This window comes from Petromyzon marinus, chromosome 20, assembly GCF_048934315.1.
Source record: "Petromyzon marinus isolate PM22_M1 ecotype Great Lakes invasive population chromosome 20, UKy_Petmar_22M1.pri1.0, whole genome shotgun sequence".
Classification (NCBI taxonomy): Eukaryota; Metazoa; Chordata; class Hyperoartia; order Petromyzontiformes; family Petromyzontidae; genus Petromyzon; species Petromyzon marinus.
In genome coordinates this window covers 42,737-56,787 of record NC_133686.1, presented here as the reverse complement: position 1 = coordinate 56,787, position 14,051 = coordinate 42,737, and the positions used below count along the sequence as shown (strand labels likewise).

Here is a 14,051-nt window from a genome sequence, read left to right as displayed (position 1 = left end):
GTGTGTGTGGGTCACTCTGTGTGTGTGAGGGGCACTGTGTGAGGGTCACTGTGTGAGGGTCACTCTGTGTGTGTGAGGGTCACTGTGTGTGTGAGGGTCACTCTGTGTGAGGGTCACTCTGTGTGAGGGTCACTGTCAGTATATAACAATACCCATTTTCTTCTATGACTTGAGACAGGTGTGCGACCAAATGTAGTCTAACGCAACGCTGAAAAGAAAGCCAGTTCATATTTAACATCACTCTGAATATAAAATACGTGGACAAGGAGAAGATTGCTTCAATCGTGGCGTTTATCGCAAGATTCACAAATCGTAAATATAAATGCTTCGTAAGGTGTGTCACGTAAATAGAACATGGCATGTTCTTATTCTTGGTTCTTTCGGTATTATTTTATTAATTCCCTTCTACGTGACTTCACCGAAAGAACCAATAATATGAATCCCTACAGTGACGAAAGCTTTAAATCGAAATGGCATGTTCTTGTTTACGTGACACACCTTACTAATTTACTGTCGGGTGGTGGCGGGTTTAACGACACATTTATATTTACGCGATCTAACCCAAAAACCGATTACATTGTAATTGTTTTGTGAAAGTGCTCGAAAAACAGTGAAAGAGTGGCGAGGCGTGCGTATGAGTGAGGGTAAGTGGCGATGTGTATCAGTGTAGAACAGTGTTTTTCTTTACCTGGGGTGCACGCACCCCCTGCTCGACTTTTTTAGTAGATAAATAATCAAAACACAAATTAAGCACGGGCATTTAAGTACAACTGCTTTGTTTAATCAAACGGATGTATTTATCTATTAACATAATGTTTTAAGGATAGAGACCCAAAGGGGTGCTATACTGCAGTTAAGGTTAAGAACCACTGCTGTAGAGGAATGGTAACGAGATGTGGTGATTCATACGGTTGCAGCGAACTAGCGATACGTGTGGTGTTTGTGTGAGTGACCTCAATTAAAGATCGAAAGGGCCTTGCCCCTGCAACAATTACACACGCCACAGCAATTAGGGTGGAAGTGACAGGGCAGGAAGCGAGAGCAAGTAGCGGCAGGGATAAAACGACAGCGCCCGTCTCCAGGGGCGGGGTGGGAGGCGCAGCGCGACTCCGAGTCGAGCGCCGTGGCCAAGGAGGGGAGCGCGTCCATGGGGCGATGATCGGGCCATGTCCTCGTCCCGTATGAAACTGTTGCATTGCGAGACCGTGGGAGGGCCTTCATCCAGTCGTTGACTGATCATGGCTGATGATGAATGTTGTCATTTTGTCAGTTGCAAAAGTATGGGCTGGATAATTCATTTACTCGGCGTCGCTTGCCTCATGGACGTGTTTCACGGAGACTTTGGTAAATGTACAGAAAACAAACGCGATATGAGACAGGTGCGTATAATAAATGGTGGTAAAACGTAATCATTTATAAAACATAATCTGCATATATTTGAAAAAACGGGAAAGATGTTTCGAGAACTCAAAACGGTTTACGAAATTAAATTAAAAACAAAAAGACAGATTAATTGTTAGATAATTTTACACAGAACACATTCGTGTCTGTTTTATCCGAAACATTATAAGACAGGACTGTAACTTGCCATTTCTGACAATCCACGCTATATGTATCTTGAGTTTGACCTTTTGCGTCTCATCAGCAGTCAGTTTTGTAAATTACGGACCAATCTATTTGCCCTCTCCTCGCTCTTTAGGACAATTACCTGAAATGCGTGCCTACTTATTATAACCCTCTGTATGCGTTATAAGGCACCATATGACTCGCAATCCCGATATAGCCGGTTCGACTCTGTCAGTTGAAACAATGGCCAAGTTTCTTAACTCACCCCCGCCTCTCTTGACTACTCAGCAATATAAATGGTTACATCACCGTTAATCGATGGGCAGGTAGTGTAAGGTGAGGTAAAGTGTGGGTACGCCTAACTCTTTCAACACGTTTGGCCAGTGTGTAGTAGAAGAAATACCCGCGAGAATTCGCACCATTAAGGGGGGCCTTTTCTCCAGAAGTGGCGTGAGCGGCAATTGCAGGACTGCACCTTTTCCTTTTTTATTTGCAAAACGCATCGCATACACAGACGGAAGATGTATTCTAGGAGATCCATGTTTTAGAACGAGTTCCTGTGTCTGAATATAGCCGACCAGGCTGCTAGAGCGAGTGGCCCGCAATCGGAAGGTTGCGAGTTAAAATCCCGGTTGGGGGTTGCCTCAGTCATTAAAAATGAGTACCACTTCGTGAGGAGTCTACAGTGGATGTCCTAGGGATATACTCTCCTCCATGGGAATGTGGAATTTCGACTACTGGCTCAGGGCTGTAAACAGGAGGTGAGCACCAATGCTCACTTGAGCAGGACATCACTGGCATTTTCTTTAACGTTCCACAGGGTTGTGGACCATGTCCTCTGTCTCTACCGGGTGGCACGCACTCGCGTATCCGCTGTTCTGGCGCCGCTCTATCGTACACAGCACAGACGCCGTGTGCACATCGCCTTGAGTGCAGGCGAGGCCTCGTGTTCCCCGTGGTGTCGTGTGCGGTGTTCTTGTGTCATGTGCATCAGGTAGGCTCAGGCTGAGTAGATTTGCATTGATTGGAATGTCAGTGGCATAATGGCCTCGCGTCGTTGTCCTGACACATCCCCTTGTGTAAATGCGAGGGTCAAGGCGTGTGGTGGGCAGGGTATGGGGGTCACGCGGGTGACACGCGTCGCTGCATCGCCGCGTGTACGCGGCGAGGAGCGCGTAGCGGGAGCGCGCACGAACATCTTTGACATTGCCTATCTAGGCAGTTGCTTTCTCGCTCAGAAGTCATCCCCTTCTCCATGCATCTCCCAGGTCCATCTCCACCCTCCCCTGCATGCTCCCTGCACGCTACAGTAATTTGATCATGGTCCGCGATGCCATTTAATCAGTACGCCTCATAATCGGATCCGAGCTCCACCGACCCTCGCTTCAGCTCCGAAATCGAGTTATGGCGCAGACGCGCCCCACGTCGCGATACTTAATCTGCTAATGTACACGGCTTGCGTGACCCGGGCCAGTGTGCCCCCTCGCGTCGCTCTGCTCCCCCGGGTCCCCGTTTGACATCGGAGCCGCTCTACGCTCCGAGTGGCTGCGCTACACGGCGCTTCATGTTGTCACCGCTCCGGCCGGAGGCCGAGACCTGGTCACAGGAGCACACGGGTCCCCTCCCAGGGAGGCCGATCCCTCCCCCGCGTGCCAGTTGTCGCTGAAGAGCCGCAAGGAATGCAGCTCCACGCTGAGCGGCGGGACGTGGCAGCGCGGGTCTCCCACAGACTGTTACCAAACATCTGAAACATGGCTTAACGTTTAACTTGTATAACATGTATGTGGGGATATTCGGTTGTATACCGGTGTGTATTGTGTTATGCATACAGGTGTGTTGTGTTATGCTTTCAATGCCTCTACCAGAGGAATTTCCATCTGGTACAGATACAATGGGAGGGTGATTGATGCCTCATTGGTCAATCATGTTATGTATGCGTAGAATCTGGTAACTGCTGCTCACTCTGAGGAGTTGGTGACTGCTGCTAAACTTGGAATGTGACGAAGAGGTGGGACCTTACAATCAGCCCCACAAAAACAAAGCACCTGTTTGGGTATGTTATGTCATCAAACACTGCACCACGTCAACTTTCCATAATTGATGGGACAGTTGTGGAGAGAGAGTGGAGGAGTTCCCATAACTTGGAAGAGTGCTTATAGCAAGTTCCGGTTTGGCAGGCGAGCGTCATTATACTGCATTTTCATCAGCTGGGTAATGCTGTGTGGAAGCTACCTGGCCTGTCGCTCCATACGAAGTTCCAGGTTTTCTTGTCCAAAGTTATGCCCACCCTTCTCAATGCTTGCAAAACCTGGACCCTTCTGATGGAACATCTGCACCGGTTTGAAACATTGAGGTTGGCCTGCCTAGGATCCATCCTGGGTTTAACCAGACTGGATTGTGTGATGAGCTCACAGATTCTTTAAATATCTGGACACCATCCTATTGGTGAGCTCCTCCGGCAGGCGAGGCTGTGATGGCTGGGTCATGGAGCCCGCATGCCCAGCCACCGTATTTTAAAGCAGCATTTGTTTGCCTGCATAGAGTGGGGGCTAAACGGGCGTGGCACGGGCTAGAGAAGAGATGGAGTGATGTGGTACAGCAGTGTCAAGATCGACCTATATGGAGGTTTATGAAGGACGCTACTGGGCAGTTGGAGGCAGTCACCCTCCAACAATAACGGAGGATATTGGAGCGACGCTCACAACGAGCGGAGTGCCTGGCCGGTAAAATGCAGCAATTTGGCACAGTAGGGAGCACAGGTGGTGCATCTGCCAGTCATGTCAGTCAGGTAACCAATATCACCCGAGTCTCTCCCGTGAATTCGTGTCAGCGAACCTTCGACACTTCACTGTGGCCTCAAAGTGCACCGAGCCTTGTACAAGCACTCAAACTGACGTCAATGCAACTTCGTGGCGAACAGCGGCTGTTTTTATTGTGTTATGGGTATACGTGTGTATTGTGCTATGTGTACTGTACATGTGTGCATTGTGTTATGTGTACAGCTGGATATAAAGCCGAATACGAAATCACCCTCAATGCGTCCGATATCGCCGTAATTTGGATCTAAGCAGGTTGAGGATGGAATCTCCGTCACCCTAGGAGCGCTGCTCTCCTGGGACATTGAGGCGAGGGAAAGCGGTGGGGGTCTCGGCTCAGAGGTTGCACGGCCCGCAGCCATTTCGGCTTCCAGTCCCCGCCGTGTTAAAGGCCGGGCGCTCTCCACACAGAACTCCCGGTCGTGACTGCAGCGAGAGGGCTTCGTCCGCTTTCTATCGGCTCTGATACACTTCTGAAAAGCACACCCGATAGATTATACAATGGGAAATATGATGTTATTTTATTCAGCTCCCTTGAAAATCTCCCGATGCCGACTTGAGCTTGGCTATGTTTAAAAATGAGAAGGGTCAAACATTCAGGCACCAATGTTGGGTCCCACAATAAGAAGTGTAGGTTATTAGGGACCCTTCGAAAGCCCTATATGTAAACTTTGGGACGACGGTCCAAAAATATCTGATGCCATTTGGCTTTTGCAGCCTTAACAACCTCCGATTGCAAACTATCACAGACAGCGTGTGCTGTACAGAACAGACATCGTCAACAGAGCCAATGGCTTGCCAAGGCGGCAATACTTTTGAAGCCGGCATAGCGGTTCTGGATAAGAGGCAGCCATATAAGTCGGGCACTCATCGAGAGGTAAGCCGACATGTGTTCCCTTCGCCAACCCGCACTGGCGAGCTTGGTAAAGTATGGTCAACCCCCTGCCTTGGGGAGGACTTCATCCAGCAGTGGAATTATCATGGCTTATCGTGGTTGACGCACACACTGAAGCCATACTGGTGTGTAGCTCCCCTGCTCGCTATGGTGCCCATATGCGCAATAACGAATTGCCCACTCGCCGCACCAACACCGTCAGCCGTGCCAGTGATAGCGGTTCATCTCGGTCACCTGAGACTGCAGCGCAGCGGAGAGCTCCATTCAAGTGCGCGTCCCGCGCAGCAAGAGGGACGCGGTTCTGCAGCGGCGCCGCTTGCTACGAGAGCGGCGCCGCCTGCAACGAGAGGGGCGCACTGATTCCGCCCAAGTTCGTGGGAAAGCCTGGACTAGAGGCGCGAACTCGGCTCCAGCCACACTGTGGGGTTCGCTTCATGGCCATGGACGTAAACGTTACGGCCGTGCTCCCGGCAAGGAAGATGACCCCACTGACCGAGTCGAGTCTTAGCGATTCAACACCCCTCTCATGTGCAGCGTGTGCGACAATGTTCCACGAGCGAGTAGCGGCATGTGAACACCATTGAGTACGATAACACATACGGTCCTCGTGTAAGGAACACGCGGTATCCTCGATAGTACCTTGTATTGCCTAATCTGTACAACAAGAACATGTGAGCATTCGCGACTTCACCAGGTAAAGCGAAGCGACTCCTGCTGTGTAAAGCGTTCTCACCAGGTGCTGTGTACACCAGTTGCTGTGCTCACCAGCTGCTGTGTATACCAGGTGCTGTGCTCACCAGCTGATGTGGACACCAGGTTGTGTGCTCACCAGGGGCTGTTCTCACCACACCCTGCGCTGCCGTTGTTCGTATCCTGACCCGGAGCCTCACCCCGCCTCCCCTGCACCCCCCCCGTACCCTGCTCCCCGCCCCCTCGAACCTTCTCCCCTTGATTCAAACAGCGGGCATCTCTTCCCTGTCACGGGCATTGGCAGCAGTAGCAGAAGTATCATCATCATCATCAGAAGTAGCACAAGTATCATCGTCGTCATAGGAAGCGGCAGAAACAGAAGGAAAATATCACTTAATAGCAGCAACGGTATCATCACAATGTCATAAGTAGAAGAAGAGTCATTGTCATCAGCAGTCGTGCCATCGTCGTCCTCACCAGCAGCAGGGCATCAAGGTGGTGATCGCCACCGCTGATAGGCGCCGCTCCCAGTCTGCGAGCTCCTCTTATTGCCATTGCCGTGAGGACGGTGGCGTCTCATGAGACGCGGCTACCCGAGCGCGGCGCTATGGACATGACCCCCCCGCGCGCCGCCGATGGCTGCAGCAAGGCGCAGCTTTCGTCCCGCGCCACCGCCTTCTCCATCGCCGCACTCATGTCGCGCAGCATCAGCAGCGACACCGGCAGCGACACCAGCAGCGGCACCAGCAGCGGCACCAGCAAAGAGCAGCACGAGGCGCCCCGTGAGTGCGCCGCGCAGGCACAGGGAGAGAGGCTCCCAGCAGAAGTCTCAGCGAGGCCCCGCCTGGCTGCAGGGTGCAGGGAAATCGCTCCCACATTTCACACACGCTGTGGTGATCTCAGTCCGTACAGATTATTGTGCGTCTCCTACGGATGTCGTTTCATTGTGACGATTCTAATATTGTAAGAGAAGGAGGCGAATCGTCGGCGTTCATCTTGTGTTGTGTTTGGCATTGGAGACGCGTCTGCCTGCGCTGCAGAGTCTCTGGGCCACGACCACGCGTGGTGGCATCGTGGACGCGAGTTCTGGAGCTCGCGTTCGCGTCATCAGAACCATCAAATCTGAATGTCACGCGTTCGTACAGTTGTCAATTCACACAGGGGTCCTCACACATTCGTTGTTGCAGATGGCAGAACTTATGTAACCTCAAGGTGTGCGCGCGTAGTACAGGTGAGTGTGCGTGAGTAACATACAGGAGTGTGTGTGAGTAACATACATGTGTGTGTGTGTGTAACATACAGGAGTATGTGTGTGAGTAACATACAGTAGTGTGTGTAACATACAGGAGTGTGAGTAACATACAAGAGTGTTTTGATTTAAAGCTTTCGTGACTGCAGGGATTCATAGTCTTGGTTCTTTCGGTAAAGTCACGTAGAAGGGAAACAATAAAATAATAAAAATATAAAACAATAAAGTGTATTATATTTTTATTTTTTAATTGTTTCCCTTCTACGTGACTTTACCGAAAGAACCAAGAATACATATACAGGAGTGTGTGTGTGTGTGATTAATATACAGGAGTGTGTGTGAGTAACATACAGGAGTGTGTGTGAGTAACATACAGGAGTATGTGTGTGAGTAACATACAGGGGGGTGTGTGTGTGTGAGTAACATACAGGGGTGTGTGTGTGTGTGTGAGTAACATACAGGGGTGTGTGTGTGTGAGTAACATACAGGGGTGTGTGTGTGTGAGTAACATACAGGGGGGTGTGTGAGTAACATACAGGGGTGTGTGTGTGTGTGTGTGAGTAACATACAGGGGTGTGTGTGTGTGAGTAACATACAGGGGGGTGTGTGTGTGAGTAACATACAGGGGTGTGTGTGAGTAACATACAGGAGTGTGTGTGTGTGAATAACATACAGGAGTGTGTGTGTGTGTGAGTAACGTACAGGGGTGTGTGTGTGTGAGTAACGTACAGGGGTGTGTGTGTGTGAGTAACGTACAGGGGTGTGTGTGTGTGTGTGTGAGCAACGTACAGGGGTGTGTGTGTGTGAGCAACGTACAGGGGTGTGTGTGTGTGAGCAACGTACAGGGGTGTGTGTACGTGTGAGTAACGTACAGGGGTGTGTGTGCGTGTGAGTAACGTACAGGGGTGATTGTGTGCGTGTGAGTAACGTACAGGAGTGAGTGTGTGCGTGTGAGTAACGTACAGGAGTGAGTGTGTGCGTGTGAGTAACGTACAGGAGTGAGTGTGTGCGTGTGAGTAACGTACAGGAGTGAGTGTGTGCGTGTGAGTAACGTACAGGAGTGTGTGCGTGTGAGTAACGTACAGGAGTGAGTGTGTGCGTGTGAGTAACGTACAGGAGTGAGTGTGTGCGTGTGAGTAACGTACAGGAGTGAGTGTGTGCGTGTGAGTAACGTACAGGAGTGAGTGTGTGTGAGTAACGTACAGGAGTGAGTGTGTGCGTGTGAGTAACGTACAGGAGTGAGTGTGTGCGTGTGAGTAACGTACAGGAGTGAGTGTGTGCGTGTGAGTAACGTACAGGAGTGAGTGTGTGCGTGTGAGCAACGTACAGGAGTGAGTGTGTGCGTGTGAGTAACGTACAGGAGTGAGTGTGTGCGTGTGAGTAACGTACAGGAGTGAGTGTGTGCGTGTGAGTAACGTACAGGAGTGAGTGTGTGCGTGTGAGTAACGTACAGGAGTGAGTGTGTGCGTGTGAGTAACGTACAGGAGTGAGTGTGTGTGAGTAACGTACAGGAGTGAGTGTGTGCGTGTGAGTAACGTACAGGAGTGAGTGTGTGCGTGTGAGTAACGTACAGGAGTGAGTGTGTGCGTGTGAGTAACGTACAGGAATGAGTGTGTGCGTGTGAGTAACGTACAGGAGTGAGTGTGTGCGTGTGAGTAACGTACAGGAGTGAGTGTGTGCGTGTGAGTAACGTACAGGAGTGAGTGTGTGCGTGTGAGTAACGTACAGGAGTGAGTATGTGCGTGTGGGTAACGTACAGGAGTGAGTGTGTGCGTGTGAGTAACGTACAGGAGTGAGTGTGTGCGTGTGAGTAACGTACAGGAGTGAGTGTGTGCGTGTGAATAACGTACAGGAGTGTGTGTGTAACATACAGGAGTGTGTGTGTAACATACAGGAGTGTGTGTGTGGGTAACATACAGGAGGGTGTGTGACATACAGGAGTGTGTGAGTAACATACAGGAGTGTGTGTTAGTCATATTCAGGTCTGTCAGTAATATTCAGGTGTGTAACATAGGGGTTTACGTGAATAGTGACAGGAATACTTTGATTATTGAAAGGTATGTCTGTTCCTCAATAGGTTCTGTTATATAACTATTCATGTGCCTATTTAAAAACTGTCCATCAAAAAACATTTATCATTGAATTTTCCTCAGGGCGAATGGGATAAAGTGCAGTCTCCAACTATTATTAACTTTGGCCTCTCTAAGCGCGACGAGCAAGCGCCATTGTCCAAAACGTTGCCTATAATGTGTTCACTCGATAGGGTCCACTGGTAAGGCATTGTCCGGTCTGCAAAATAGCGCGACAGCATGATTATCGTGCATAATTTGTCGCTTTGATATATCCTGACAAAATATATGAGATAACAAAAGTGCAATAATCATGGTTCTAATTAAACATATATAGTCTTGCCTATTTATTTGACATCACCATTGTCGTGCTTTATTTAGTTATTAAATAATCTATCGTGTAATTGTCAGCACGTGCGTTATAAGCGTCACTGATTGTAAAGTCGCAATGATTAACGCGCACGTGGCTGCAGGCTTGTGGCGTGGGCTGCAGGTAAGGCTGGAAGTACAATAACAGCACAAAAATAATACAATAAAATCGTGAAATAGGTTTTGAGAAACCGATATAGCGATAATCGTCACATCGTGACAATTTTATTGCATCCTCTCTTTGGGGGAACTCGTGGCTCGAGCAACGCTCGGGAGAGGCCCTGCGTCGAGACCCGTGCCCCCCACTGCGGGGTGCACGTGGCGATGCCATCATCGTCATCGTCGTCGCTCCCGCAGCGTCTGTCCCTTACGCTGACCGGTGGCTCGCAACGTCCCTTTGTTGATGCTGAGGTTCAAGTGTACTTTATTCAACCTGGTGAAAACTCAAGTAACCAGAATTGTCTCTTTTGCAAGAGTGACTTGGGCCACCAAAATGACAAAAGCAATTCATGAAATTGATACAATTAAGTTAATACAAAATTAGTGTAAAAAATAACGAATAAATGAAAAATAAAACGAATAAATGAATACAGTGTGGTTGATAATTTGAGTGGGGAGCAGTAGTGTAGCGGTTTCCGCTCCAGGCCAACACCAGTGACCATTATCTTAACCAGTCCTGGGCCTCCCCTAGGTCGACTCAGCCTCAAATTAGTACTCGGTGTGGTGTGTAAACACCGATAGCACTGGGGAGACAAAGGCGATCGGGGCGTGGTGCTGGCCACCTAGCCCTTCGTGTGATGTTCCTGCCTTCATGGGTGATCGCTAACAACACTTTCCCCAATAGTCTGTTAAATGCTATCTGGTGATATTTTGCCTTTGTCTTTGATATCTTAAGTAAACGCAGTCTTTTAGAGTTTACAGAGTTCTGATTTTATGCATTAATGAATTCAGTATACACGTGCGGTCTATATTACCTGCGCATTTAAATTCAGTTAGAATATGAATCATTGATTTATTTCAAAACGCAAGTGTAGACAACGATACAATTGTATTTGAGTTGAGGTGTTGGAGTCACTATAGAGGGCGCCGAGATGGCGAAATGTTCACTACCTCGCCTGGTATACAGGAGGTCGCGGGTTCGATCCCAAGCCTGATGCCTGCTGTATATTTGGAGTTTGCATGTCTCTCCTTGTGGTCGCGTAAATTTCCTCGGGTCCTCCAGGTTTTCCCTCAACATTTAGATACATACGCTCAGAGCGTTTGGCCGCTATACATTTCCAAATAAGCCACTTCGTTAAGCTATCATTTGTGATAGCCAGGTCGCTTCTCAAAAATAGCTATATAGCTCAGTGGGCCTAACCTGGTAAAACAAAATTGTTTAGTAGTTACGGCATTTACGGAGAGTCACGTTACGCTCCGCAGATAGCTCATACCGAGCAAGGGCTTCAGTGTGTTTGGGTGTAATATCCGATGTCAATAACTTTGGATATTACATTAAAAACCTGTCAACATTACGAAACCTGCGCCTCTGACCTGAAACGCGACTCTGCAGTCTAATCGCATCACGGACAGTCTCCCAGATCGCATGGCGCTTCTCATGCGGGAATAAAAAGAAGTCCACATGCCAATGGAGGACTCGGCAAAAATTGTGATTTACGCAAGCGTTACACATCTATGAGACCCTTTAAACAGACTATAATCACAAACATTAAGATACCTGGGAAATGACATTGGACCAGAACAAAAGTGGCCGGGATTCCATCTTGAATAAACGGCTGATAATATCGTATTGGCAACATTCCTGTGGACTGTCTGAAACGTCGCGTCTGCGTGAGATTGACGCGAACACCAAAACGTGACAATGGAAAGGGAGATACGTTCAGCCTGTGCGCTCACTTGATCGAGGACTGCAATACAGAAAACTGACTAGACCTGTGTACTCATCACGTAGTCGATGAGATGCTCAGGGTAGTAAGTGAGTTGCTCACTGTCTTGTGTGTATGGTTTCTGATTGTTTTATGGACAGACTCGCCCCCACCATATGAATGTGGAATTTGAACCACTATGTCAAGGCTGTTACCAGGAGATGAACACCGCCTCAATGCTCGTTTGACATGGCACATGATCTGTTCTGAAACATGACGTTCACAGCGGTTCCCCATTTATCCAGCAATGCTTTCTGTTCCGTGATTTCGTGTTGTATTATATTTGTGCAGTGTACAGTTGGTATATTATATGCATTCGGAGATATTTATTTCGATTATAGTTGACATATGAAGGAACATTAAATGTTATTCGTGTGTATTTGTTACATTGGTATCGTTTTAATAGTATCTGTATATATAGTGTGCGTAAATAACTCAAACCTCTGCTGAATGAAGAACCTCCCCACACCGTGTCGGTCGTACTGTAGCTGTTTGACCATACTTCACCATGCTCGTCAGTGCGGGTTGGTGGAGGAAAGACCAGCACCGGGTTCATCTGTTGCTCGCCTCCTATGTTAGCCGTGGCTGGGAATCTGATTCAGGACACGGGGTTCATAAACCACTGTTTACGTGGCTACATTATGCAAATACTTTTTACCACGTAATCGTTAAAGGAAAAATAAGTAGGCTTGGGCAGGACACGTCACTAGAATGGATGGCAATGGTCAGCAATGATAACGGAGCGGACGCCAAGGAATAGAACGCATCCGAGAGGACGCACACCGAGGAGACAGAGGGATAAGGTCAGTTCATGTTGGATAGAGAGTGGCATCGCAGGATCGTAAGATGTGCCAGAGGTTGGGAAGGCCTTCATCCAGCAGTGGGTTCGCCATGGCCAATAATGGCGATTGTTTAGTGTTTAGTTTCAGGGAGCTTCCAGAGATGAAGAGGAAATGCAATAGCCATTCAAGTACAATGATCCGATTTGGCCGGACACAATTGGGGATACACGCAGGGTATTACACCCTCAGGCTGAGTCGTATTTGTTCCCGCAGCGTACGGAGCAGCTGGTCAACAGGAAATGATGGTTATGCTGGACTCATGAGTCTTAACAAAAATCAAACCACCAAACAGTTGCTCTGTTGCGTTAATTAAAAATGCTACAATATCGGAAATGCGGAGCTCCTGGCCACCACGAGACTGCGTTGAGGTTGTGTCGCGTGGCGACTGCTAAATACGACGCCGCCGTCGACATCATTGTCCTGATGTATTCTATACGTATAGTTTGGATATATTATTGTTCTGTTGTATATTTCTTGTTTGTAAGTGGTAGTATTTGTGTTTATATGTGTATAATTTGTATGTACTGCACATGTATGGCGTGTTTATATAGTATTTTATTACAATTGTATGATATATCTTCTTTGGTTCTTTCGGTAAAGTCACGTGACTACCGAAAGAACCAAAGAAGATGAATCCTTGCAGTCACGAAAGCTTTAAATCGAAATGTATGATATATGCATATTTTTTTATATATATTATTGATTTAATAGTGTATTGTTTTATATGGCTATAATATGCCATTGCTTTAATATTGTTGTACCTGGCGATGCCGGTCGCTTAGAGCCTCGGAGCTGGAGTCGACTGTCGCAGGATGCGCTCTTGTTGACAAGCAGTCGAGTAGCTGCCATTCAAGTCCACATCGTATTGGGTTGGTTGTATCAAAAGCGTGTCGAAAAAAGAAAGTATATAATGGGTGTGTATTACTTTGCTATGTATTATACATAGTTCCTGAGCACGGCCATTACCGAAACATAGAACACTGAAGACGAGTGTGCATAGACGTATAGGCAGATGGCACGCTTGTAATTAACACAGAGATAGAAAGACTAACATGGATTTGAGAATATACACAGGTCAATCATACTATTAAGAAAAGCGGGCTTGGGTAGGACACGTCGCTGGAAGGCATGATGGACGATGGTCAGGAATAATAGCGGAGTGGCAACCCAGCAGTGGTACGCATCCGAAAGGAGGTCGCGTGGGGGTGCAAGGTCCGGGCCAATTGCTTAATCGCTCGTCAAGAGCAAATGGGACCGCCTTGGGAGGCCTTTATCCAGCAGCGGGTAGATCATGGCCGGTGATGATGATGATGGTGGTGCATCGGTCTCAGCCCGGCGTTCACGGGAACGCGGAACGGCATTCGGCACTCGGCAGTGCGATCGCTGTAACTGCGGCTACTGTTGAGACCACTATTTTTGCTTTTGTTTGCTAACGTTATTTTCCAACGATACTGCTGTTGTAATGTCCTAGCTTGTATTTACCATTAAATCTCTTTGTTTTCAGTGTCTTTTCAATAGCTGCATTTGCGCATGCTCTACTTTACAATACCTTTAAACTCTTCAAACTGTTTTTGACGTAGAGCTTTGTGGATACTGTCGTCATTCTCTCTACATTTCAGCTTTTGGTTGT

At 48.2% G+C, this 14,051-nt stretch overlaps 1 protein-coding gene and 1 long non-coding RNA gene across 5 annotated transcripts in view; one reads left to right on the top strand and one right to left on the bottom strand.

The window, feature by feature from the left end:
• Positions 1–272: 272 nt before the first annotated feature.
• LOC142925322 (uncharacterized) lies at positions 273–5,997 on the bottom strand. The gene is made up of 2 exons (XR_012942285.1): positions 5,512–5,997; positions 273–4,855 (listed from the first exon to the last, which is right to left on the bottom strand). It is a non-coding gene; the product is annotated as an uncharacterized LOC142925322 (long non-coding RNA).
• Positions 5,998–6,208: 211 nt separating this feature from the next.
• Positions 6,209–14,051, top strand: part of TBX20 (T-box transcription factor 20) — a 30,459-nt gene continuing 22,616 nt past the window's right edge. For 2 of the 4 annotated variants that reach the window (XM_076068203.1, XM_076068202.1), the window contains exon 1: positions 6,805–7,198. In XM_076068203.1, coding sequence (XP_075924318.1) covers positions 6,901–7,198 — 298 coding nt within the window. In that variant the 5' untranslated portion in view covers positions 6,805–6,900. Of the gene's footprint in view, positions 6,750–6,802; positions 7,199–14,051 lie in introns of those variants that run through there. The other 2 variants (XM_032957866.2, XM_076068204.1) reach the window with 2 other exon arrangements.